The 23528-nt window shown below is 37.3% G+C and overlaps 1 protein-coding gene across 1 annotated transcript in view; it reads right to left on the reverse strand.

The window, feature by feature from the left end:
• Positions 1–1506: 1506 nt before the first annotated feature.
• The window catches only part of kon (chondroitin sulfate proteoglycan 4-like protein), a 43115-nt gene continuing 21093 nt past the window's right edge, over positions 1507–23528 (reverse strand). The window contains exons 4-11 of the mRNA XM_018541298.1: positions 19035–19251; positions 12944–13538; positions 12238–12492; positions 10833–11030; positions 9731–9932; positions 6809–9523; positions 5945–6351; positions 1507–4701 (exon numbers count right to left, since the gene is read on the reverse strand). Coding sequence (XP_018396800.1) covers positions 2743–4701; positions 5945–6351; positions 6809–9523; positions 9731–9932; positions 10833–11030; positions 12238–12492; positions 12944–13538; positions 19035–19251 — 6548 coding nt within the window. The 3' untranslated portion in view covers positions 1507–2742. The remainder of the gene's footprint in view (positions 4702–5944; positions 6352–6808; positions 9524–9730; positions 9933–10832; positions 11031–12237; positions 12493–12943; positions 13539–19034; positions 19252–23528) is intronic.

The following is a 23528-nucleotide window of genomic DNA, read 5'->3' on the forward strand; positions in this document are numbered from 1 at the left end:
TAATTATAATATATATATTATAGATTATAGATGTTTGGCACTCGGATCAGTTCACTTTTGGTGGATGTAAAAAAGACTAACAGTTTACCTCTAACATATTCATGAATCAACGAACGGGTTCTCTCTCTCTCTTTCTCTCTTTGATTCTCTCGATAAAATGTCTTTAATTAGAATCTATTAATGCATATACTATGAATTCATGGAACAGTACGTTCTACATAGGAGTTGTACCTATTATAATATATTATATATTATTATGATTGCTATAATCAACATTCACATTAAATTGTTTTATTAAATATACGTTTTAATTTTAAGAAAATTATCATTAATCCACTTTCGGCCAGACATTTACTTAAGTTTCTGCAAAAGCGTATGAAATTTTATTTTCATCAATCTATTATAATTTTATTAAGGCAATTTGAATTGCTATCCATAACAAATCTGCTCGTTTCTAAGAAAAGATCTTGAATATAATCAACAGTGATAAAATAGAGATATGATGTATTTAAGAATGTCACTGTGAATCTTTTGATAACAATTAAAAAATAAAAAATGCCTTTTTAAATATTATTTTATTAACATATAAAGATCTTAATATTTTTCCTATGTTATAAGAACAATTTTAGTAATTTATTTAAATCAAAATTTAACTAAATTTGGTTTAATAAATTTATATTGTATTCACAACCAAATGACGCTATGTTTCTGTTTATTATTAATATACGATTCACTTGATGCTACAAATGCTTTGAAGAATTCTTTATCTAATCAAGTAGAATAAAATTCTTTCTTCTGATTGATCAATCAAATATTTCGAACCATTGATAGCATCAAGTACCTATTAATTTCTATTTAATAATTGCATTTATAGAAGAATTACATAGATTTAATTACAATTATTGTAAACTAAAAACATTTAGCATAAACTATCATATTATTCAATGTTAGCCGAAAGTGAATTCATTGACATTACCGTGAATTTAATGATAACGTAACGTAAAATTTTTTTTAAAAAGCAACGAACTCGTCAACATGCTTCTTAATAATTTTTTTCTCAGATAATACTGAAATCGCGCACGCACAACCCCGTTCATCGCTTATGAATTATGAACTCGTCGCGCGTTAACGATTTGTAGTAGAAAAGATTTACACTCATTCATGTAAAAAACAGCTTATAGACTTTGACTATTACTGCTAATTCGCATTTAATACGTCAGATAATCATCTTATTTGACATCGCCTAGTGTCTATCGCTCGCAAAAGCTTGTACAGAAACGAAACAGATGAGAATTGTGCATGCAGTATTCGGTACGTTACGATTCTATGTAATTCGATCCAAGATAATCATCGTAATCATTCGTGAAAAAAAATGTAAGAAAATAATCCGTGGAAAACAACATCGTTTTTACTATTTTATCGCTTTTAATGCTTATAATAACATTTTAAAAGTATTATTTATCAACTTATGGCACGTTTTAATTAAAATTATAATTCAATGCGTGGCGTTACTAAAGATAAAATACATGTTATATTGTCGTGAAAAGAGCGACTCGATCTTTGTGCATTTTACCAGGTAAATGTTAATTGTCATTTTACGTTTATTTGCGCAATATGAGCAACATCAAACAGGGATAAGATGAAATGATTGCATGCGGAATTTATATCAAAGGGAAATAAGAGAGTTTGACAATACGACGGTATAAAAAGATATGTCGAAACTCGAGTACGGAGCTGTTCATATAAATGCATTTCGTTTGCGTTCTTTGATGACAAATAACAAGTAACAGGAACATACATTGTCTCGATTACATTGTGTATATTTAATCATTGTATAATACAGTGTCACAAAGTTCCTGTATTATCCCGATTACTCGATGTTTGCTTTACAGCTTAATTAAGAGCGAAAGTTCCTTTTATTAGTCTTAATTTGCTGTGTGTGTGTATGTGTGTGGAACTTACGATAATAGGGATCGATAAATGCCACTTTTATGTAACGATCTTACTATCCTAGATTTACAAAAGGTGTAAAAATGGAAGGAGGTAAAGGAACATAAAATTTTTCTGAAAATTTGCACTCTAGAACGAGTCAGTATCCAGACGGACTTTTCGCTTAGACCAGAATTGAATTTGTCGTAATCGTAAAAGTCTTGCTTTACTGAACAATTGGTCTGCTTTTTCAATGGAATTTATTTCAATCCGCCGGAAGGAGGGGACGTAGTGTAGCATACGAAAAATCGACGTGTGATTAATGGAAAGAATGTCAGCAGATTCAGACATTTCTTAGGCACATTGAGCTCGTGATAGCGGCGATAGTCGTGACATTCAAAAAGACCTAGATTTCCTGTTTATATCGTTTTAGACTAATAGTACACGAGACACTGCGAACTATCCCGGATCGCGAATTATCAATCAATCCTTATCGCGATCCATAAGTTTCTCCTATAATCTATAAGAGTTCTTTTGCTTTTTTTTCAATTAAAATTAAATGCATCGAGATCGGATGCCGACAATCACTGAGTTTTCCACCACAAAACATTGAATGTCATTTCACTGTTTTTCAATACATGTTTGTTGACGTGATAATTTCGGGCTTCAATGAACAATTGTAAACTTTGTCGCAGATTTCATTTTTCTTAGGCACATTAAGTCCATGATATCCACGATAGTTACAATTTTAATGAAACACGTCAAGAGACGCTACGGTTTTCTTCGCGTAAACCGCAACGTGTTTCTCTCCTGCTAGACCCAGTACTGATCCCTTCTCAGCAAAGGGTTCTTCTTGGTCCTTTGAGTTGTGGCCGACTGACAAGGTAGATCGGAAGTGTCGAAACTACTCCATTCGTCGCTGTCTGCCACGCCATAGGGATATCTTGCGGATACGTCGACCTCCGAGCCGTATTCCAGAGGGGTCAAGGGTATTACTTTACACTGAGGTAATGTCGAGGATAACATTGGCAAAGGCGTACTGACCGTCACGCTGTTGTGATCATTATCGAAAGGCTTTAGATGTGGAGTGGTGGGCATCAAATGATCCGGAGGTCTGGGAAGCGGCATCACCCCAACAGCGGGCGTAGCTTCCGGTTTTTCCTCCTCGGCATGTTTGTATTTATTGTGCCGACACCTGATTGTGATAATTACGACTACCCCGAGAAGGAACACACCGAGCAACATACCAAGGATCAGCAGATAATCATTACTCATGTTCGGTGCGATCGCCATCTCGCCCTCGTGACCGACCGGATCCATTGGACTGCCCAAAGTGATATTGTCGTCGTCTATATTGAGCTTAATGTGGAATTCGAAATCTCCCACGGCCGGCTGGAAAATGGACGCCGCGAGGATGAAACTGAAGCTGTCCACGACACCGTCTATCGATGGTATTTTTCTACATACCAGATATATCACCCCCGAAATAATTTCCTGGTGCGAGAAACGCGCGACTTCTCGCTCGCGCGCGCCTCTTTTCTCGCCGGATGACGAGGAGCTTCTGATAATCCTCTTAATCTTTGCGTATTTTGGCTTTTTCACAATAGTGTAAAGAGGATTGCTCATCGTTAACTTTGCTAGAGGAGTCGCGTCCAGATATTGTAGAGTTATTCGATTCTTTTCGCCCGCCAACGCCGTCATCGAATTCATGATCATGAGAGGCACGACCTTGATTTCTACGCGTATGTGCTTCTGCTCGAAGCCACTCAATCGCGCCGATAGTTCCAAGCTGTCGTTCGATACTGTCATATCAGTCTGCATGAACATTACGCTTTTCGACTGCAGATCGGTTTGCTTGAACGTTGCTGCAGCGCCGTCTCGTACATACAATACTCCGTATTTTGGATGCGTCGTAATATCATAAACCACTAAATCCTGACGTGCGTTTGTATCAAGCTTGACATTATTCTCTGAGATAAGTGCCACGTTTGAACCTTGTTGCAAGCTTACAGGACCAAGTACCGTCACATTTAATCGTATAGCTAAGACGTGTACATTAAAGACGGTATAAATTGGATTGTAGGCTCCATCCCAAACTCTGAAGTAGAAAGATGCAGTTTGTAACGTTCCATTGTGTTCGAATACCACTCGATTAGAATCCACGTCGTACTGGGTAAACTTTTCCACAGGACGTACTTCTGAAGTGTTTTGATCAAATGGTAATAGCAATAGTCTACCGAAAGTCGGTCCTGAAATTACATCATATACAATTTCTTCCGGTGGAGTATCAGGATCGGTGGTCAAGAGGTTCTCCCGCGTGATGGTCTGATTTTGATTTTGCACGACCGTGATGTATGGACTGTTGGTAATGAGTTTGAAAGGTTGATCGTTGATTGGTTCGATTACAACAGGAATGCTGGTGTTGCAAAGTAATACGTGGCCAGGTGTCAAATATAACGAGAATTGAATTCGGTCTTCCAGAGTGTCTGAGTGATCGTGATAGTAAGCAATTTTTCCACCCTCGATTTGCGGTTGCGTAAAGGTGGTCACGTTTAAATCCGGCAGGAGCATCACGTGTCCGTGACTAGGTTGATGAATCAATCTCGACAATACCGCCGGATTTGGAATTCCAGCATTAATTTGTAAAAATGACACAATGCCACTTATATTCATCACGACCTCTGCAGAGCTACCTTCCACGACTCTCACATTTTTCATAGAAATATACCTATCTAAGCCTCCACTCGAAACTGATATATCTATTTGGAAAACCTGCGATATACAAAAGACACTTAGATATAAAATACTGTTAGATATAAAATAATTTTGCTTCTTGAAATTCGTAGTTTTAACTTTTCGATACCACTCTATAGAAATATCTGGCTAATTTTTTCGAATGTTTTTCAATATTTTTTCTAGTGCTTATAACTTTTTTTAAATAAAGATACGCACATACATTTGCTTGATAATGTTAAGTTTCTTAATGTTATCGGCATTTTAATTAAAAAAAAAAATGTTTACGTGATCATTTATATAAAATATAAATAAAATTAAAATATTCAGAACGACTCGTAAGATTAAATCTAATAAGAGGTGTAATGCCATTCGAGTCAAACACTGGTTGTTGGTTGTGTGCCAAATAATCCTTTATTGTGTTTATATACGTTTCGATCCTAATTCGGATCCTTATCAATATGTAACATCTAACTTAATATCAAAGTGCTACCTAGAACACTGTACAATATAATTGAGATTTATTATCGAAATATAAAAAATAATTAAAAAAGTCAAAATGTAAAAACAAAGAATTGAATCGTATACATCAAATATTACAATAAATATGCTTCAAATCGAAATTGATGAAATAAGTACAAAAATTAAAATAATAAATAAATGTGTTATAATATAAATTAACTTACATGATATGTTAGATGCACGAACAATAAAAACGTGTTATCATGTCGAGTGGTTATATGATAATAATAAATGAAGTAAAATTGTGTCAGTTAAAAGTTAAAGTGAGGTTATTAAGAAAATGAAAATCAAATATTAGTAAATAAACAATCGTATGCTTTGTCTAATAAATCTGTATCCGTCTGTAAATTTAAACTATTCTTTTGTTGATGAATATGTATCATTTCTGAAATCAGTCTTTTGTTTAAAATTATCTCCTCATCAAGTATTCTCACATCATCCCAATCGAATTCATGAGAGAAATTCACTCTATGTTCAGTGATAACTGAATGTTGTTGAGTGTTCCAATTAATGTGATTCTTATGCTCTGCTATTCTAGTTTTAAGAATACATTTATATAAAAGTTATAAGCAATCGAATTAGATAGATGTATCATATGTATTTATCTGTATTGTTTCTGTAGTGTGGCATCGTGGAAGATTATTAAAAATAATATCAAAGATGTTAAATTTGAGTTACTAAAAATACCATCTTTCATAAATTATAAAATATGTGTAACAAAAAATAATATATTTACGATAGATATTAAATTATATTATACCTGACTCATTAAAGTTCCAGCGAAGTGTGTTTCGACGTCAAATATAAAAGAGTCATTGGCTGTAAGGTCCATGAACTGCTTGGTGTGCTCGTAAATTACTTTGCTATTGTTTATATCTCTCTGAGTAAATCGCTCGACCTCAAGCCAGACCCCTTCACTTGTCTCCATTATAACTTTGCCTAAATGGGGCCCATTTCGCACAGTATACCTAATCTCCCTCGCTTCGTCAGAACATGTCGTTAATAAGAGCTTGTCTGATATTAATTTCCTAGTAAGGGGGAAGACATTAAGGGGCATATTGTGTTCAATGTTCAAACGAATTGGCTTTGTGATGACGAAAATCGTGTAAGATTTCGTCGTGTGTACACCATCACTTAAAACAAAATTGAATTCACCATCAGATCCATCTGAAAAAAAAAAAACGTTGTACGTTAGTACGTTAATACAAAAAAGTACATTTTTATCATTTTATATTAGATATTGTAATGAGAATTTACAATTTTATTAATTAAACAGATATAACTGCGATTTAATTTTCTGGAATGGTATATTATTAATTTATAGAATTATTATACAATTATTTTATGTACAATTAATTATGTAATTAATTAATGTTTAACATTATATTTCCCAGCAAACATCAACTAATAAATAACATAATTGTTTATTGAAGCTTCCCGTTTAACTTACGTATAATAGATACATGTTATTATATTATAGTTATATATTATTGAGTAGAAATATTCTAACTAATAATTATGTTATTGTTAGTTAATATTAGCTAAGTTGCATTATAACTAGGGAAAACTCTATAGGATAGCCTGTTTATTTAAATTAATATTTCTGATTATTATAATGACTTACTCGTATGTGTGAATATGACTTGTGATTCATTGATTTGGCTCTGTGTAAAATTATAAATGTCCATATCAGGTGAAGTGATTAATGAGATGTATCCATTTCTTACTCCAGTAACGTTGAATATTATATCGTATGGAGCAGTGTCATTGTCTATAGCTGCTAAGTTTGCCGATGTCAAAACGACAGAACCGCCTTGCCAAACATTTAACTTAGTTCTATTCACTAACACAGGAACCTCGTCATTAACGGGTTGAACAATAATCGATACATCAAAGGGTTCACTCATTTTATCACTAGCAGTAACTACCATCCTGAAGGAATCGCTCATAAATTCATCTCCGTTGTGCCTGTACAGTATAACCCCAGCGTTCAGGTGCTTTTGCGAAAACTTCTTTACCTGAGTATTCTTCGTGGAATCGAGAATCGCACCGTGCCTTGGCTTCTCTACTATTCTATAATCCGATACCTTGCCAACGTAATATGGCGTCACAACCAAGAAGTTCGTCTCACTTAGTATCACGTCTTTCCCTTCCACTACAGTAAAGCTATTCGCCTCGACGTAGAGTTTCTCCGGCACTATCACGAAGTTCACACTTAGTCCGCGTAACCACGTAATACCGTTGGTAACGTCTACAACAAAACGATCGTTCGTCTGATTCATAATTGATTGAACATAGAAGACGCGATTATCGTTTATCAAACTTTGCTCGAAATGTTTCACCGCGTTACCGTTGTACTCTTCTCTCATTTCCTCGTTATGCTCATCGTGGATTTGTAAATCTAGATAGCCGTTTTGCGGCCACTCTCGCATGTGATAGACAATTTCGGTTGGCGATATTTTGGGGTGCATTATTTCGAGACTTTTCCGATTCAATAGAATGCTAGTGGCTTCCTCGACAAATATCGTCTTGTTATTTTGAATTATCAATGATTCCCAATAACTCTCTGGATAAATTTTGATTGTGAACACACCGTCAGCATCTGCGCCCTTAACGAACACTTTAAATCTAAACGCGTCTTTTGTTAAAGATCCACCCAAGTGCTTGTATAACACACTACCATGCTTCAGATCATCCTCTGTAAAACTGTTTGACTCTCTGTTATGCTTCATCAGTATACCATGTTTCGGTTTTTCCCACACATTGTACTTTATGTCCTTCTCTGTGACATATACATTCGTTTCTACCTCTAATTCTTTCGATTGAAGCACCACGGACTTGTTAAATTGAACGACCGAACCATTATTCTCGCGTAACCTGATGTATGGCGGGCTGGCTTGAATTTCAAGAACCCCAGTCCTGTAAAAGTGACCATCGGTGATACCGAATTCGATTTTCTCGTGTTCGTCCCCTTGATGTCGAAAGAGTATCATACCGTCATTGATATCTTGTTGCGAAAATTCACGTATTTGTACCGAGGGATTAGTTATTCTGTATAACCCACTTTTTCGAGCATCCCTCCTGGTATAAATAAGTTCGCTCGCTCTAGTACCAATATCCTTATCCATGTATGCGAGATCCTTGTTGGTTATTAATTTTTCGCCTTTCAACACAACGTGAAAGATTTTATCGATTGTCCGCTCTGGCGGATTATCATTCTTCATGATGATCTCGACTCGAAATTTCCCGACATACATAAAATCCGTGGAGTCCATGGACATTGCCACAAATTCGAAAGAATCTTCTTTAGTCTCGGAATCATCGTGCACATAATATACTATTTGCATCAATATATCTTCTAATGTAAAAAATGAGACATTTTTTTGATTTTGCGATATCGAACTATTCGCAATGGAGAGCCAACCATGACTTGGTTTTACTGTAAGATTGTAAATCAAAGAGGATACTCCGTATTCCTTTGGATTCATATATGTGATTCTCAGAGGTACTTTCGAGCCTTCGTCAACTTTCAAATTCTCCACGCCCTCCAGCGATTTGATGTTCTTGCCAAGATAATATCGAACTTTCAAATTGGCATGTATGGCGACACATTGAGGCGCGTTAACTTTGAACATTATTTCGTCGAGGATATTGGAATAGGATCGTCTGAATAGACGGTAACTCAGTCTATTGACCTCGATGTCTTCCTGGGTGAAGGTATCAGTTGCCACGAGCTTACGATCGAACAAAAATAAATCGCCATATTTTGGTCCCGTTATAACAGTAAAAACGATCTTACTTGGTGATGTAACTAGCGGATTTGTCTGATACTTCAAGTGGTTGCTTGTGATAATGATGTTTGACATATTGGAGAGATTAATAGGTACCCTTTTGATCTCCTTCAGCTCTAGATCGATAAAAGTAATACGAAACTCGTAGGTCTGCTGAGTCTTCACTTCGCGCACGCTTGCTTGGAATTTAAACTCGTCCTGATTAGGGCTGCCGACATTATGAAGGTAACGAACGGTGTGTAATTCCACGTCTCGACTAGTGAAATGGTCTACATTTGCCCAACTACTAGAGTCCTTCAATTTCTGCAAAACGCCAAATTGTGGCGACGAGACGACGTCGTAACGAATGTCGATGGTATTGTCGTCCGAATTTGTGGCGAATGAAAGATTCGCTGGTGTCAAGTATGAGAACGAACGATGTACCACAATGAGACCAGTATTGTGCGTCAACTTGATTTGCAGCGGGTAAGCTGATACGCGCAGATACGCCGGTTGACTACTCTCGATGCCATCACTCACTTGTAAACCCAACATTGCATTTGGTTTAGCTGAAAAATTAAATGTTTCGTTCATATAAAAGCTTTCGATGAAAATATAATCCCGCATATATTTTTCACTGCCGAGCATTTACATTACGGTTTTGCAGATTTTAAATAAAAGGTATTGCAACAGCGACATAAAAAAAATTATGACAGATATGCTAATTTAAAATACGACGTTTTCTTTTGTGATTAATAATAATAATGAATCGTTACCGTTTCCACGATGCACATACGCAATGAGACCTTGCATTAATTCGGCTTGCGTAAACGTGTCGATAGGTCGAAACGGATAAGTAACTCTCTCGATGTGCCCCGCGTCAGTATCTGCTCGTAAAACCGTATAAATCAGCATTTCCGATGGAGTGTCAGCATCTATGGCCCATATTAACTCCTTGGTCAGTGTTTTTCTTGTACCCTGTGAATATCAGCGTTTTTTGCACATTTTATATTTGCCCGAGATCATCCGACGAATGCTGCACAGACATATTGAATGAAAAGATTCAACGAATTGGCGGAAAATTGCGCTGTTATTTTCGTGCTGACGTAAAAACGCATCAAGCGAGATATAGCGAATACACACTTTGATATTTTGTATCAATATATTCGTTTAGCAAACAGATTTTTTTATTGAAAAATAATATGAGATAGTGAATCAATGTAAAAGGTTTTCTTTTGCTATTATTAAGCATTACAGTTTTACCGTGACGATTATTTTTGTCTGTACATTTTTGTAAGAGTTTAGAAAATTAATTAACGTCAATTAATTATTATTGTAACAATTTACTCGCTACTTACTATTTCGTATATTTGTTAAAATGGCTGTGGCGTATTTATTGTTAGCGTGTTGGAATTGCCCCGACGTGGATTAGGTTAAATGAACATATATATCGTAATTATAATTTCCGTCTTCGTATTCCACGATTATTGCTCTTCCGAGAATTTGCATCCAGATTGAAAGAAATATGCGTTCTGCGCGTGCATGATATACACACGCGCATACCCTCGAGCTTACACGCGCAGTTAATTAAGAGCGATGACCGGCGCGCGAGCGAGTTAAATCGATTTCGTTGCGGCTAAATTGCCATGTTCTCCGAAGATGCACGAGCCACAAATAAGCTACTATTTCATATGGCCCCCATTAATTGATTTAGTTGAGTGGCATGAACTGCCGGTTGTTTCGGCTAAGCCGAATGTAACGTGTTTCGAATTATCGCGCATTGTCCCCGATGACATGGCGAAAAACGTATCGTGATAGATACATCGCTGGGAGGCTGGGAATAAAAGAAAAGCTTACGGATTTATTTTCGTGTCTTACTTGAGCCAGACGGAGCACTTTAGCAGTTGGTATCTCGAGTAATGGGGGGTCATTGACAGGAGTGACATTAACATGAAGAGGGAACCTGAAGCGTCCTTGGAGGTATCCTGGAAGCGTATAGCCTGTCCCAGCCACCAACGTCAATTCCAGAATCATGCTGTCCTCTGTGGTTTCGCTACCATCATGCATGTACTGTATCTGTTGGGGAAGTCAATTATCATAAGGATCATGCTATACATCATATCTAACATGTATAGAAACGTTTACGCAAAATCGAGTAATCAACGTGGTTTAAGAAATTGCTTTTAGTGTTAAACGATTACTAATGGATCGCAAATTTGAGAACGAGCAACGCGGTAGTCGATGATCATGTTTTTTATACTCGCACAAAGTCTAGCAAAGGAAATATGAAAAAAAAACCATTCGAGTATCAATAATCTGTCATGTAATAATCTGTCGCAATATATCGGTTAGGAATAACCGTACGAGGAATGTATCAACCTTAACTTGTGCGAGAGCTCGCTGTTTCACGAGAATCTCTATCGGCAAACACACACTACATCGTGCTACAGAACCAGAATTAATCATGGGAGAGTACGTCAGAGTACCCGACTCCGTGTTATCCTTTCTAGCGTTTGATCTAACACTCGAGATCGACCGCGGTTGAAAATTAATTAGAGCGACAGGAGTACAGGAGTTAAATCGTCGATTAGCATATCGAGTGGGCGTCGTCCCCGGATGATCCGAGTCGAGACAAGGGGAAGACGCGAGCTTTTTCCGTGTTCTTTTTTTAACGATTGGAAAGCAAATTGACAATAAACGACAGACGCTGGGGCGGCGGATAAAAAGCGACCGTTACGCGATCTTTAACGAAAAACCATTAATGAGTGGTGGCGGGGGCGGTTTATAAATAGAGCGCTGTCGCTAGATAAATTGAGTGTGGGTAACATGAGGAGCGTGAGGGGCGAATAAGCGAGCGAGAGCAAGTCGGCCGACCCTCCATGTTCCCGCCTCTAACGATTCTAAAGTTAGTCCTTATGGCGCGTACTATGTATAGCAGCGCGTGGTCCTATGACGAACTGGAAGAACACATGATTTTCCATGTTCCTCCGTCCTTCTACGGCCCAGCCAGCTCTGGTCGCGTTTAGTCACCTGATCTAGAGACACGCAGCAGTGTCTCGGCTATTAATTTACGTCAGGTGCATGTCGACCGAGTTTCATCTTTTACACACGCTTCCGCAAACTTCTAGATGATTTCGATCAACTTTTATCGTCACCGACAGATGAATTAATATTATAGTAATCCTTGTGAATGCAGGCTTACAATCGAGCAACGAATTTGAAGCGGAATTAAACGTTAATTAAAGGATTTAGTAAATTGACGACTGGCTGATTAGGCGATTACCTTATCTTGATTGATGTCTTGCAACGTGAAGGAATGATCATTTCGAGATGTTAGGAGATCTAATGCCAACGTTCCGTAAGTTGGCGGTGTCACTAAGGTAAATGCGACACCAGTTTCTTCCACGCCGTATTTGGCGATATCCAATACCATCGCGACGTTTTCGCTCGTTACCAACACATTTTCCCCTTCGGAAACTAGTAAAGGACTCAAAGAGAGAATCTCCAAATTTACAGGAAGGCTGGTATTCAAGTACATCTGCAAACACACCATATCGATTCTTTATTCTATTGAACGCAGATATTATAATAGTTTTATCTCAATATTATCAACATCTGTACTATATTTTTTTTCTATATATTATTGATGTTGCTAATATTGAATTAAACTATTTATTATTTTAATAAGATTGTATATAAATACATACATAAGTGTATATATATGTATATGATATACATATTTTATATATAATTTCTTAAATCTTTATTATTAGGTATCAATTCAATAGAGATGCAAATAAAATTGAATATTTCATTACTCGCAATGATTGTTAAAAAGTAATTTCTATAAACAATATCTTGACTTTAGTTAGGTATGCATCTTCGTAAATCCATACGCTAGTTGCCGGTGACACAATTAGCTCACAACCGCAACGTAACCCTCGCCAAGTGGGTGGAGCATCATTGAAACTCAATTAAAATTGATCTACCTTGTAGTCCTCGGCGTAATTCGGCTTGATGCATAGCGACTGGTCGCAGTTACACCTGAATGAGTTGACACCCAGTTGCATGCACGATGCACCGGATACGCAGGGATCAGCCTCGATACACGGATATCCCCAGACGCAACCTACGACGATACCCTGGCTGACCTTGACGTCCGGTAAACCGAGGTCCTTGTTGTCGAGGACCATGTTCCGTATGCAGCCCTTGTAACTAACATCGCCGGATCTAAGACCCTTGCCTAAGGCCCGGGCACGTTTATTCAACTCCGTGCCGCCAATGTACAGTGTGTCCGCCAGGTCGAGGAACCGATTGCCGCCGGATGGTAGAGCCATTGTTTTCTCGTGATGATCAACAGCGATACCAAGGCCGCTCGGATTGAAATCCACAATTACGCTATGCCATTTACCGTCAGCCACCAAGGTACCGTGTGTCAACTCGGTCGGGCCATTTCCTTTGTTCATCAATAGCCGAATTTTACCCTCGAACAGCTCGATACCGAGGTAATCGGCGTAGGATGATTGTCCCGTGTTATAGAGCAACAGGCCACTGTCGGTGCCGGTCTTCATCTCGAATTCCCATCTGCAAAGTCGTAAGATGGAATTGGCAGGAAACTTTGTTACTGCCTCTTAAGAATGGACTGCGCAACTGAATCGGATTCGTCTTATGTTACGGTCGTTACATGACGATTTCACGAGGCCAACGAGAATACTCTTCTAGATAATGTTACTGATAAACCGTTGGTGGTGAGATAACGGAAAACTTCGGGAATGTGAGGATCGATAAACCAAAAGGAAAAGTCCTTTAGAGATACGCTCGTTTTTATTTCGTTTTGAAATAATCGCAAAAGAACAAACGTGCAGTTCATTTTCGCGTAGTATTATTATCGTTGAAATCATACACGAAAACAATAATATTCCTTTTTCTGATGAAAACCTTGTTTTCATATATATTTCTGCCTTTCTCCTATAAATTTATTAGTTACTCACTCATTATAGAAGCCATCGAATTACTCCTGTTACAATATGCATTCTATTGTTGAATATAGTTTCCGTGTATGGTTTCTGCAACGATAATATTATAGAAGCGATGCGAGAATATGTGCGCCGATTTCCAACAACAGAAGAGTGCCAGATCGGCGTTAATCAGTATTTGGCTGTAACATGAGCGCGCTGTCCGCACTAGATATTATACAATTACCTGCATCGCTGCAAAAGGCTAACATTTTGAACAATAACTGCATTAAGCCAAAATGGCAATGTGAATAAATAAATAATAAATAAGTACAAAAATAAAAAATTCTTTGTCTTTTCTACGATTTAAAGCAAAAACAAGTATATCTCTAAGGGACCTTTTCTCTTTATCGATTCCCTACACGCTCTCAAAATTTTGACATTCAAATTCGGGACATCCTGTATACGTAATATATCATGAATAAGAAACTTTACGAATGCATCGATTGATCAAACGTGTCACCGTCGAATAATTTGTCATTTTGTTGAAAGGCTATAACGAATTCTTTTTTGAAAAAACGAATTAAACTGTAATCGATAAGATATACAAATTCTGCAAGATTAATTGAAATATAAAGCATATACAAGCTACAGATATAAAATAGAGATGAAAATCCCGACAGGTTAAAGATGTGATAATTTATAAATTATCACAATTTATAAATCTGCAAGAATATTATTTCTACAAGATAATTGTATGTTTTGCTCTCCGTTTAATCATCGTTCTTGAAACGGTACGGTGTTCAGACCTTACTACAGAACGCGATTAAACAAGCGAAACGTTATTCGTCGTGCAACACGAGTTAAACGAGCGAGGCAATGCAAACGATGGTAGCAACGGGGGGAAAGAAGATTGTTCGCCGTGAATTTATAATTGTAATCAAATCAAATTTCGCTCAGTCGACTTCTAGCCGGAGAAACTTTGGGGCGAGTGATTTTCGCATCTTGTGCGAGAAGACGCCACGACTGCTGCGAACATGAAAGCCGATTATTTACTTCAGCAGGTGGATTCATTACTTTGCTTTTGAAGTAACATCACAGTGAAGTACTACAATGGTGGTTACAAAAGCGGAGTAGACTTTCATCATCATAACAGACAGATGCAATAGTATACAGTAACGCGATAGTGATGTATGTACTAGGAATTGGAATTACTCTTGAGCGTATTTACAAATACTAATATTACATTTAAAAAATTATACCATTCTTAATTTATTATTATTAAAATAACAATTAAAAAAACCGTTATTGATGTTATGTTTGTTACAATATTTTCTACTTCCTGTGCTCTGATTATCTTTTATTGATGTGACAGTTGAGGAAAAAGTCTTATGTTAGAATATGCATGTCATTAATTAAACTCCAAGTCAAGTTTAATTATACGAATCATGACTATCTCATCGAAAATTAGCTCATAATTTAACTCTGTTAAATCCAGGAGTTAATGAAAATACCTGATATGTTAGTCAATGTCTTACTAGACAATACAACGCACAACGGTTGTAAGCAAACAGGTACCTGTGCAAATTGTAAACGCAATTAAACGTTTACCGCGTTGAAGGTGCACTAAGGATTCTAGTATGGTCCGCCTGTGTGTCTCTACGTTCCTCAGTCGATGTTTTGCTTCCGGAAACGCAATATAACGTGTTCAGCCTTTATTTGTATGCTGATACTCGCGCACGTATAAAAAATATATTAAATCCGTTCGAAAAATTTCAGCGGTTTAAATAACGGAAAAATATCCGATCGTTATTCCTGTTTAATTTCTTCAATCTTCATCGATTTAACTAACTAAACATATAGGAGAAAATCAAAGTATAATCTGCATACATTAAATACGACGAAGTAGTTCCACGTTTTATACGAAAGAAAACCGATGGAACTAAATAACGATTAAACGGCGAAAAGAAAAATACACTCGGTTTAAGTGGAGACAACTCGAACGTCTGCATGAATCATGCATACAAGTGACACTTGAATCTTCCAGATCAATTGAACTCAGAAAGCGCACGTTGAAATCTTCACGGTTCATCGACTTTACGGTAGAACGCCACGGAAGGAAAACAGTTACGACTGTCCAAGTGTCCAGTCATCCATTCAGTTCCCCTTGACTATCTACTTATCCGTTTGTCGACGAGATCTACTGGGGTGCCCTATATACCTGTTCGATGCGAGAAGAGAGGTCGGTTACTCTCCAACATTTATGTGGAAAAAAAAAAAACGGACTGACTTTTTGTCTCGCTTTTAGCCGCATTAACGCAACAGGTACTAGCATTTATTTCCTCAGATAAGTTGAATTAAGGTACTACTCGGAACTAGTGTGCTTTTAATTCGGGACAACAAAAGAGCCTGAGTACCTACGGCCGCAGCTTCTATGAAGGTACAAGACACGGGAAACCATGCGTGCAACCCCAGGACTTAACTATCTGCATGTGAAGGCCGGTATTAACCGCGCTTACTCGGTGTACACTGCATTCGTGTGAAAATGAAGTGTTTTTCCGCCTCTTGGTATACTCTCGAATAATTTTTGCCGGGATAGCACAGCGAGGACACATCTGGCTCACTGAAGTTTTTACTCTCAGACGTGCTTAGCGTTTTCGTACTATAGCCACGTATGTACGAAGGTAGTTTGAAAAGTTCTCTGTCTGACAGAGATGATGCCAGAAGTATGAAACTGCTATAATTTTTGACAAGTTTGATCCTGCAGAGAGTTACTGTCAAAATTTCAGACAGGGCGTTTATTAGTTCCTTTGTTTTGGTCGTATAAAGCAACCAACTTTTGATTTCTTTCTTTTTAAATAGATAAAGTCGAATATTGCGCAGTAATAAAATACTTTGTCTTAAAAGGTTCAACGCCAACAAAAATAAAAAGCAGGCTTAGATTCAACTTTGGGAGAGTCTTCACATTATTTTCAACTGTTAACAAATGAACGTTCAAGGAACCTCTACTAATGTCATTGAAAAAATCCACAATGCCGTGTTGAATGATCGATGAATAAAAATATATGAGCTTGCAAACATCTCAAATGATCGCATTCACAACATCTTACGTGAGCATTTTCATATGAAAATGTTTCCATCACGCATTTGTTAACAGTTCATGAAAAACGCAGTCGTAAAATTGCATGAATCGCGCTTTGAATTGGTTCCGCACGCATCGTATTCACTAAATTGAGCCCCTAAATAGTGACTTCTTCCTCTTTACAAATATGAAGAGATAGTTCCGAAAAAAAAGATTTGACTCAAATGCTGAATTGTACATATACGAGAACGAGTAATTCATATATGACACTAGCGTGGCACGAAAGCTCTATATAATATTGAATCGAATACTGAAATAATCGATGAAACTAATTATTTTAAAGGCTTGCAGAAATCGTATTGTATAGACGAAATAAAAACGAGTTAAAATATCATTGGAGTAAATACATTGATGAGCAAAAAGGAAACTGTTAAAAAATAAAAAAAGATTGCTAAAAATCATATGCACGTATATATTGTATAAACGGAGAGAGTTTGCATTCTTCTTGCAAATGATTAATAACTACAAAGATAAGATAAAAATATACATTGTAAAATATGTAATATCCTGTTGTAGCCACTATTGGAAATGCATCCTACGTACATTTTTCAACGTAAACATCGCTGGTCCCCGTAGAGCTTTTAATTTATAAAAACAAAGGCCTTCGAGGTCGTAGTTCTATTCTGAGATACTTGGAGACATACTGGGAATCCACGAAACCACAATGTACACAATCTGCTCCTGAGAGACTTGCAATATGCTTGCACATGTCCACTTCGCTCATATAAAAACGCGTTTATATATCATATATCTCAAAAATACTTTAATCCGTTTAAAAAAATGTTGCATGTATTTGTAGATATATTTCATTTTATCAACCAGCTTACTATATTTAACAAATACATCTTCTTTAACTCAATGTCATAAAAAACGAACTTTAAAAAACTCGTTATATTTTTGATTAAGTTATACGTTTTTTTATTTAAATTTATTAATAACTATTATATCCTATATTGATATAGGGCATATTGAAGTTATCGTTGTCGTACAGAATTTATCATTCAATAAAATTACATTCTACCCGCGTGTACGCTATATTATACACTACGATATTTATTCATCAATGTAAATGATGACCCGCGACTTTACATCATGAATAGTATTAATTCCACAAACGACTGCTAGCGCACTAAGTAGCTTTATAAGCTTTCGAGCCAATCGACCGTTTCGCTTCGTCGAAGTCCTTGTGCGGCACTGAAAAGAGGGATCAAAGTGTTCCTATTGACGAAGCATTGCTGTCTGTCTCGTTGCGAGAGTTAACAGTGACGTAACTCTCACGATTGAAACAGTTGTTTCCGAGCTCTTCGAGATGTAACAACGTTCTCATGGGTTTAATCGTTAAAAGCTGCGAGGGATGAAAGTGGTAGGAGTCGCGCAACATGAAAGGCCTTCCCTGACCGATGACTTGAATGCGGCTTGGATGTAGATGTACAGCTATGTGCACGAGTATGCGAGTTATGCAACCCCGTCGCCGTCGACCTCAGAGAAACGGATTTCCCGCGGTATTACCATAAGATATTGGATTCATGAACCACGTAAATGTATTTATTTTACGTGATGGCACGATAGACTCGCTGTTAAAACTGAAACGTTGTCTCATATGTTTCGTAAAAAAAAAAAGGAGGAAAAGAAAATAGAGAACTTGATCGAATTTGTGCTAGCATTAATTTTACAGTGTCTTTAAAATTTCTTTAATAATAATGATTGTCGAGTAAATGCAAAGCCGTGCGTATAAATAATGACGTAGATAATTAAGAGGATTAAGATAATTAAGTAAATAACGCTAGGTTCGGTACAATAGCTTAGCGAGATATAGCGTGCTGCATCCTTTCTTGCATCGATATAACCATTATCGATAATGTAGTTAATACGGTTGCGTCGCGACAGTTTAATTACGTTTTCTACAGTCCCGTAGGTGCGACGATGATAAATGGAGGGGTGTATACATTACAACGGAAAATGGTACTTTTGGTATACATATACCTTGAACCGGAGCGCGGAATGGGGCGCGGAATGGCGACGAAGGCGCCGTCCTCGACAAAGCTGACTTCCGTGCTCTTCGTGGCGTCGAATTCCGGCGAACAGCCCCACGTTACGGCTGTTGCCTCCGACTGGCCCTTCCTCGACCTGGCGTACTCTATAACTTTGGCGCCGTTATAAATTATGTCAGCCATGCACCCTCTTAGATAATCTGTGTGACCTGTGAATCAGATATGTAAAGAATATTAGCCTATAGCAAATTAATATCTCGACACGTAATATCGATAGAGGAAACTTTGCGAAAAGAATCATTACGTAATGGCTATACAAACTTTCCACGGATTTGTATTCAGACAAATCTACTGTAAAGTGCGCGTACAACGTGTTTTACAGCCGAGTTTTGCAGCTGGTGTCCATTAAACATTACATTAATGAGGTCGTTATTGATTCGCGTTCGAAACTCTACATAGAAATACAATTCCACGAATGATTGCGATTCTAGACGAATGAGAGCTTTTAACAGCGGCGAACGTTATTATATACTTTTTATTTTTCTGATTGGTGAATGGTACATCATTAGTGAATCGAAGAAAACCTAATTAAAAGAGGAATCATTGCGAATCTGCTATTAATCGCATTGCCAGAGAACGCAGTCGATACAGTACAAACTTTTCTTCTTTGTTAAAAAAATGTTTTAATAATTATTCTTTCGTGAAAATGAACGATTGAATATACCCGTTTCATTTTCGTGCTTGATTTCACTTAATTGCAAACTGTTCCTTATGAAGTTTTCCGTATTAAATCCGATTTCGCAGAGAATTCGAAACTTCCTCAGACGTAAGGTTGTCACGCGAAGAGACGCGAATAATATACACACGCACACATATACATATATATATATATGCATATAATATGCGCGTGACGTACTTGATATTTGTGACAGATGCAACGGATTCGGCGAAATCGGCGATTTCACGCCGCGGGTGGGTTTGTCGTAACGGCAAAGTTAATTGTCTTCGTGCGTGACAAGCACATATCTCAGCGTGTTGACGGATTATCCTCGAACTGCCGTGTGTCGATGAATGCTGAGACGGTGCTACTATACTCTGGGTACGGCAGAAATCAACGGGATGTGTGTATATAAGCGGTCCGAAATGGGCGTTTATTGGCACGCCGCGGAATCACAAATACAGATTGCAACGGAATACCAGTGGCTACGTTAAACCAGCGGACTCTACACCTTACAACGTCGTTGCGGTTTACCGCCTATGACTTCGCAACGTTGTCCGGCCTTTTTACATAATGCAAAATTTTATTGATTGTAAGATGTTTTGGCACACGGCCAATCGCACCGCAGAACAGTGGCCACCACGGTTTACGCGTCTCTAAACACCGGTGAATTCGCCCAGTGTGGTTGCTACCATATGTCGGGGTGAAATAACGATTTTCGGAAGATAGATTTACATGGGTAACGGCAATGATATTTCAGCGGTCTTACGAATTGACGGCAATAGTTTCAACAAGCATTGCTTTTGCTAAATCTCTCTCTCTCTCTCTCTCACACACAAACACACAAGTATAATCTAACAAAAATTTGCATCATGGAACAATAAAATTGAAATTTATATTAAACATTATTTTTCTACACAAAAAAAGAAGCAAGTAGAAAGATTGGTTTAGTTAAAAAAAATATATATTTAATGAAAAGGTAAAACTCTTCAAAAAGATACTATAAAGAAGTAGTCGATAAAATATATAATTGCGACCGAAAGAGCTTCTCTAGATATTAGAATTATGATATTGAGACACCGGAATGTATTGTATATATTTTTTATTGATTTCTTAGGGCTATCAAATATACGTCGTGTGGTGAGAATATCTTCTATATTTCTACAGAACCGAGGAAATAGCGGCCGATAAGCGAAATCCACGCCGAGAATCTTGCAATCGGCTATATAGGTGTAAGCTTGCATTGTACGCTTCCGTATGTGAGAGAGAACGTATACGCTCACTCATATAGATACAACAAATATGATACATATTACATATACATATATATGATATACCCCACAGATAAGATCTTATTTCATGATTTATATTTCGTGTTTACGCTGAAAAAGTTGAAGGATAAACTTGAAAATTATGGTTGGACAATTAGGAATATTATCTTTCCATTACTATAAAGTGAATTTCATTTCAATAGAAACTATCTCGATGTTTAATCACTGATATACCGAAAACTAAAACTGGAAGTTGAAGAGCAAAGCGAGAAGATCTTAAGTCGTCTGTAGAGAGATTGATTGCAAATTCCTTCAAGAATTTTGTAATTACAACCAGTTGATGCTGTTTTCCGTGCTCTGTAGAACTTTATACGAATTCGTATCGAAAATAAGTTTCGCATCCTCCTTCGAATGGGGTTAGATCTTTTTCTTTATTCCTCGACTTGAGAATTTAGCGAGGCACATGCCAGGGAATTAATAAGACCTCCAAGGGGTGGGCCACTACCCGTGCCATAGGGTACAAATGAATTGTCATGAATATGTAAATTGCATTTCGAGCTGGTCGTGGAGTATTATGCGTGACGGCCGTCAGGATAACGATGGGGGCGCGCCTACGGACAGAGAGTGAGAGAGAGAGAGAGAGAACGAACGAACGACGCTGTTTGTGCTGATCATATTCAATTTCGTTCGCGTCAATTCGAATGGAATGACCTAGTTGAATTTTTTGTCTTGCTACGCGGAGAAATGATTACCAGTCGCTGCGGCTGATGCGCCGGGCGTGCATTAAAGAGCCCGGTCGTTATCAAGCTGCTTGTGGCACGTACGGAACACGAAGAGTGCAGCCGCTTGAGCATAAGATAGCCAAGTTGTTTTAACTAAGTCAGATGACAGGAAATCGGAAAAAAAAAGTCGTAAGCATGACGCGGAAATTATTATTACATGTTACAAATGCGGATCACATTACTGATCTTATTTTCACACACTCTTGCAAATTTTAAACTTGTCATTTTTTGATTTTTACATTTACATATCTCTTTGAAAAATATATCAGCAAATTCACGGATCTTATACTGAGAAAAAAATTCTAAATGAAAAAGAACGAACCAGTAGATTTTGATCATATCAATCAGAATTCCAATTGTCATGATTGGACATCTGATTATTTCGATTGGAATTATAATTGATTTAACTACATTGGAAAAAGAGTTTGGTTGCATTAGTTGGAATTTTGGTTAAAAATGGACAAATAAGAATTTTCCGATCCAATCTATTATAATTCTATTATAATTCTAATTGAGATAATCAGAATTTTGAGAGAGATTGATATAAACAGAATTTTTTTTAGTTCGTTTATTTTCGACCAGAATTTTTTTCAGCAAATTCTGATTTACACATTTTCCACTAAAATCCCAATTAATTAATGCAACCAGACTCTTTTTACAGTGTAGTTTATTCCAACTTACTTTAAGTATCGCGTAATATGGTATATTTTGATCGTAATAAAATACTATTCTTTAATATACGTATCTTTATTTTCTTCAGAAATAAATACTTGAAAAACAATAGTACGATTCTTTTTCTTATAAAGCTTTCGGCGGATTTTGCGACAGATTGAAAATAGAAAGGAATATCCCCGCCTTTTCTTGGTCGTTCAACTCGTAGTGTTCTATGACCGGTGGCGGTAGGTGTACTGTCAAGCAGAAGAACGTATAATCCGGAATTTCACCGCAAAGGCGTAATACACCCGAGCGTTGTAGCCACGAGAGGTGGAAGGAGAATTTTCCAATCGCCGTTTCTCACGGGAGACGTATCGCGACTTCCAATTTATTCGTGGTGCAAATAGAATCGCGAGTGCGGTAATGAAATTAGGATCGACAACGAGATTATAAATACGATCGACTTCACGAATACATTTTACGATTGATCGAAGTTACACTAGCACTGATAAAGTACTGCTCGAGCTGTACATCGAACAGTAATTACGACCGTTTCTAATGCACGAGATGAGTCTCGTTCCATGTTGTGCCGTTCACACAACGAAAACAAAAGCAAATGTTTGAATTACGTCTCCATCCGTGCGATTTTGCGCAACGCGCGCTCCCGGTGTACAATTATTTAAGCCCTCTGCCATCGCGGAAACACGAGACAGCGCGTATGTCATACTTTCGATATAATAATATCGGCCACTGTGCCATTGTAATCATCTGTTTTCACTCGTTGTCACGATTCAGCGCAATGACAAACAATTGATTCACTACTATGGTAGAATCTATTATCCGGGGCAATCATCCAGAAGGTGCTCTCTGTGACACACTTTTAATAATCGATTTCGACAAATCCAATCTATAAGTCGAGGAAAGTCATAATTAAAATTATTCGTAATTTTCCTGTTATTCAAACCTGTTGATCGTTTTTTAATTAATATCGATTTACAGTTTTTGTATAACATAATTTCTTCTCTCTCTCTCTCTCTCTCTCTCTCTCTCTCTCTCTCTCT

This window comes from Cyphomyrmex costatus, unplaced genomic scaffold (genome assembly GCF_001594065.2).
Source record: "Cyphomyrmex costatus isolate MS0001 unplaced genomic scaffold, Ccosl1.0 scaffold281, whole genome shotgun sequence".
NCBI lineage: Eukaryota > Metazoa > Arthropoda > Insecta > Hymenoptera > Formicidae > Cyphomyrmex > Cyphomyrmex costatus.